The 5,143-nt window shown below is 45.2% G+C and overlaps 1 protein-coding gene across 1 annotated transcript; it reads right to left on the bottom strand.

The window, feature by feature from the left end:
* Window positions 1-3,265: 3,265 nt before the first annotated feature.
* On the bottom strand, window positions 3,266-4,201 carry LOC135983487 (olfactory receptor 5G26-like). Its single transcript, XM_065595802.1, has one exon. It carries the CDS (start codon window positions 4,025-4,027, stop codon window positions 3,266-3,268), a length of 762 nt encoding a protein of 253 aa, XP_065451874.1. The 5' UTR covers window positions 4,028-4,201.
* Window positions 4,202-5,143: the final 942 nt, after the last annotated feature.

The raw sequence follows: 5,143 nt of genomic DNA, 5'->3' as shown, positions 1-5,143 counted from the left end.
CATGAAAGGGCGAGGTCACCAAAGGGACGGGCCCATGCTCTGATTCATGGCTGGATATGCACAAGGACATTGTGGTCATCACTTATCCTCAAGGAGATCCATGGCAGGCCCAGTAATAATTCTTCCTTTCTTCACAATGGTAGCAGAAATTATCCCACACGGGTATGCAGGCTTGGCTGGTATTACTCAGCGCTACAGGGCACATTGGTGCCCCCTTCTCCTAAGTGGTGCCAACCTTTGAGGCATTGCAGGGTTGATTCCTCTAGGAGGAAAAGTCAATGATACATGTCAGCTATATTCTTTTGTATAATCCTTGTGAGTGTGTTTTTTTTTTTACAAAGAATGCACACAAAGTCCTGTTTCCCTGAACACCAGTAGAAACAACCAAACAGCAGGCAATCTCTGTCTTCAGAAACAGCCAAGTCTGTCACTCCACGTCTGTGCTGAGGAAGCATTATGCCCGTGGTTCCTCTAGGAGTCATGCTCATAACTCCTCTTCCTGGCTTCACTGCCTCCAACACACCCAGGCTGTGTCCACACTTGGAGCTGGGCCTGTGACTGCAAGCTCATGTAGACGTACTTGCATTAGATCTCATTGAGCGAGGGCACTACAGTAATGTAGCCTGTCCAGCGGCACGGACTAGTTGTTCCAAGTCTGAACCCAGGGGTTTTTGGGAGGGTATGTACTCAGGGCTGCTACCCAGAGGCAACACTTGCTGCTGCCTGTGCTACCGTGGCTACAGTACTATTTTTAGTGAGCTAGTTTGATGAGAGCTAGTGCAAAAATGTCTACTCGAGATAGACACCCCCATCTCCAAGTGTAGAGGTAGCCACATCCTGCAGCCAATACCCAACCACCTTGCGTTTGCAACTGGAGAAACCTCTGTTAATCTACCAGGGTTAGCTCTGGCTTGGCCACACAGCTTGGGCACATTGTCTGCAGCTGTTGCACCTAAAGGGGCTCGATTGCTCCTTTTGTTAAGCCTGAAAGAGGGTGCTTGGCACATCCATGGGCTGTAATGAGGTCTGTGGTTGCACTTGGATCTAAGACCCACCTGGTGGCAGCCATTCCCCATTGGCAGTCTTGCCCCATTGGAACTTTGTAACAATTCTTCTTCAGTGTGTGAGTCTTGAACACAAGGATAATATGACGAATGGTGGCATCCAAAGAGGAGAGTGATAATATTACAGAAATGTCACAAGAGAACAAATCAATGAGATTGGGGCCACAAAAGAATCATCTCAAGACAACAAATGTTTGCACCATTGTATTTACACATCCAGCTAAGAAGGACCCAGCCACCAGTTGGACACAGTCTCAGGGACATGACGGCTGTATAGAGCAGTGGATTACTGCAGGCCACATATCTGTCATACACCATCACAGCCACCAGGAGGCACTCCATCGTCACCAAAGTCCTGAGAAACCAGAGCTGAGTCAGGCAGGCAGCAGAAGAAATGGCTTTCCTCTCCACTTACAAGTCCGCCAGTGTGACGTTATTGATATAATCTGGGACCATATAGATCATTGTTGCAACCAAGGTCCTGTAGTGGCACGCAAATCTTGTATAAAGGAGGTCAAATGGGGTGTCTAAGACAAGGTTATGGTTTACTGGTTATGATTATGCTGTCTATATGTGTGTATCAATTTTGTAGTTGAAGTTATGAATATTGGCTCTATACTGGCTGTATTTCAAACTTATGCTATGCTGCTGGGTGACATCCCAGACAAACTGGTGTTAGCTCTGCCTAGCCTGCTTGATGGCCCATTAAGGACCATCAGCTATACAATGGACCCATTGAGAGAAGGCAAATATGCCTTGAGACTCAGCAAAGTATTTAGGAACTTGCCCATGTGACTCCAGACTCCATTTTGCTGTAATTTTCCACAGTAAGAACAAAGAGGTGTTTTTACACCTGGAAAAGACTATATAAGGCTGATGCCTCATCTCCATCTTGTCTTCAATCCTGCTTCATACCTCTGGAGGAACTTTGCTACAAGCTGAAGCTTTGAACAAAGGACTGAGGACCCATCCCAGCGGGGGATGTATTCCAGAGACTTGATTTGAACCTGCAGTTTATTCTATCGCTGCTGCAAGCCTGAACCAAGAACTTTGCCATTACTGGATGTAATTGATTCCATTTAACCAATTCTAACTCGCATCTCTATCTTTTTCCTTTTATGAATAAACCTTTAGATTTTAGATTCTAAAGGATTGGCAACAGCGTGATTTGTGGGTAAGATCTGATTTGTATATTGACCTGGGTCTGGGGCTTGGTCCTTTGGGATCAGGAGAACCTTTTTCTTTTACTTGGGTATTGGTTTTCATAACCATTTGTCCCCATAATGAGTGGCACTGGTGGTAATACTGGGAAACTGGAGTGTCTAAGGAGATTGCTTGTGAGACTTGCAGTTAGCCAGTGGGGTGAGACCGAAGTCCTCTTAGTCTGGATGGTTTGGTTTGCCTTAGAGGTGGAAAAAACCCCAGCCTTGGGCTGTAACTGCCCTGTTTGAGCAATTTGTCTTGAGTTGGCACTCTCAGTTGGGTTCCGCCAGAACTGCATTGTCACAGCCAGCATCCTTGGCGGTGAGGCATGTGGAAATAAAGACATCTACAAAAGCCAGGTTAGTGAGGAAAAGCACATAGGAGTGTAAACCTGACTGCTGCTGCTGATTAACGTGATCATACCGAGATTCCCAAAACACTGACAGCTCAGACTATTAAAAACCATACAAAAAGGGTGACATCAAACTCTGGACAATTGATGAATCCTGTGAAAAATTAATTCAGTCATTTCTTTGGTGAATGGTTATTGTGTGAAGAGCACAGATAACAACCATCAAACGGCTGCAGTGAATTTATTTCAGTCAGATCCCTGAGAATTAAGCAATCCAGTACTAATATAGCCTTCCCTAGGGAAGCTGACCTGCTCTGTAACTCTTTCTCGAGGGACACAGGCACAAGCCACTGGCTGATGCTATTGGTGTGAGCTGTGGCTAAATCCCCAGCCCTGCCTTGAAAATCTCAATCGAGGGTTCCAGGTTTTGACAAAATTAAACTTGGGGCACCTGAAGAAATGCATTAAAATGAGTGAAATGTACAAAACTGGGTCATTTCCAAATGCTTCAAACTCTCTCTTTACTCAAAGACTTTACTTCAGCAAGATTATTTGAACTCCTTCAAAAGGACCCATTGTTGTTTTCATACTAACACAGATGTTCGCTCATCAGAAGTTATCACCATTTGCTCATAAATTTACCTCCCTAGGGAAAAAAACTCAGTTCTATGACCCTTTTCAAAGCGTTCTTCACCTCTTTGTTCCTCAGGCTGTAGATCAAGGGGTTCAACATGGGGGTCACCATCGTATAGAACACTGAGACCACTTTTTCCTGACCCCGTGAATGTTTGGTGTTGGGCTGCATATAGATAAATAGAGCAGTGCCATAGAATATGGTGACGATCGTCAAGTGGGAGGTGCAGGTGTTGAACCCTTTGCGCTTCCCCTCGGTGGACCTGATTTTCAGGATGGTGGAGAGGATGAAAACATAGGAGATGAAGATAATCAGGCTGGTGAACACCCCAGTCACACAAGCCACGGCCAAAAGGATCATGTGATAGATGCTGGTATCGGAGCAGGAGAGTGATAACAGCGGGGAAATGTCACAGAAGAACAGGTCAATGACATTGGGGCCACAGAAGGATAATTTTAACGTGGTAATAGTTTGGATCATTCCATTTACAAACCCAGCTAGGAATGACCCAACCACCAGCTGGATACAGAGTCTCGGGGACATGAGAGCTGTATAAAGCAGGGGGCTACAGATGGCCACGTAACGGTCGTACGCCATGACAGCCAGGAGGAAAGACTCAGTAACCCCAAAGAAACTGACAAAACAGTATTGACATACACATGCAGCATAAGATATGACTTTCCTCTCTGCTATCACGTCAGCTAAGAACTTGGGAGTGATGAATGTGGAATACCAGAAATCTACAAAAGCCAAATTACTGAGGAAAAAGTACATGGGAATGTGTAGCTGAGAATCCAGCCTGATTAGCACGATTATCCCAAGATTCCCCAGCAGGGTAACCACATAGATCACTAGGAACACCACAAAGAGGGGGATCTGAAACTCTGGACGATCTGTGAATCCTGAGAAAATGAATTCTGTTGCTTCAGTGCAATTTGACCAGGTCTTTTCTATGGTGCACAGTCCCTGTATGAAGAACACAGATGAAAAATATTAATTAACTGCCGTGACTCACTTGCAGTTGACACACTGAGACCTGAGACGTGTAGCACCGTTCTACCTTCCACAGTCTCCAGACTGGCATCTCACCTGGTGTTATTTTGGCACACAGAGACAAAGTAAAGTATTGTCTGCAGCCTCCCACCCCTAGAGTCTTTGCAGGACACAGGCGGTAGGTAGCAAAGGAGGGGGGCACAGACTAGCTCAAGTGGCAGAATAGGTGGACAAAGTGACAGAGGCAGAGGACCCAAGATAGAGCGTGAGATGAAAGAATCAGACCATTGGATAAATATATTTAACATTTTCTTCCTTCAGCAAATTTCAAAACCCTGTTTGAGAAAAAAGAACAGTTTGTAAAAACATCCTAAACGCTAGAGTGTGCTGAGGGAACAAAACAACGGAAGTCCAAATAAAAGAAAAGGGGACGTTGTCTTGTAAATAATACGTTGATTGAAACTAGCAACACGAAGAATGTGTTTTGTGTGGACTGCTCTGTCAGGGGGCCTGTGTGACATGATCAGATCAACACATAGTTATTCCGCCCCTTATGCAAAGCCTATCGAAGCACAGCCATCGCACCTACACCATCCGAGACACCGGATTGCCCATATCCGCACGCCCTTTAAATAAGCACTTGGCACCGGGTTGTTGTCTCATGTACAAAAAGCCTTATGTTTAAGGGGCCTGGTTCCACCATCTCAAACACCAGTTGGGTCAATGATTTATTTGTTTCTTCAGTCCCCACAACTTGGCCCATATAACATCCCTTCATGAGCTGCTTAATTTTGAGTGTTGGCAAGGCCTGATTCAAGGGACTTTTAAGGGCATCCATCTTTAATCAACAGGCCATTTTGAACTGCCCATCATCCTCTTTGATACAACAATTGTGCA

This window comes from Chrysemys picta, chromosome 4 (genome assembly GCF_011386835.1).
Source record: "Chrysemys picta bellii isolate R12L10 chromosome 4, ASM1138683v2, whole genome shotgun sequence".
NCBI classification, from domain to species: Eukaryota; Metazoa; Chordata; order Testudines; family Emydidae; genus Chrysemys; species Chrysemys picta.
This window is presented reverse-complemented; position numbering and strand designations above follow the sequence as displayed.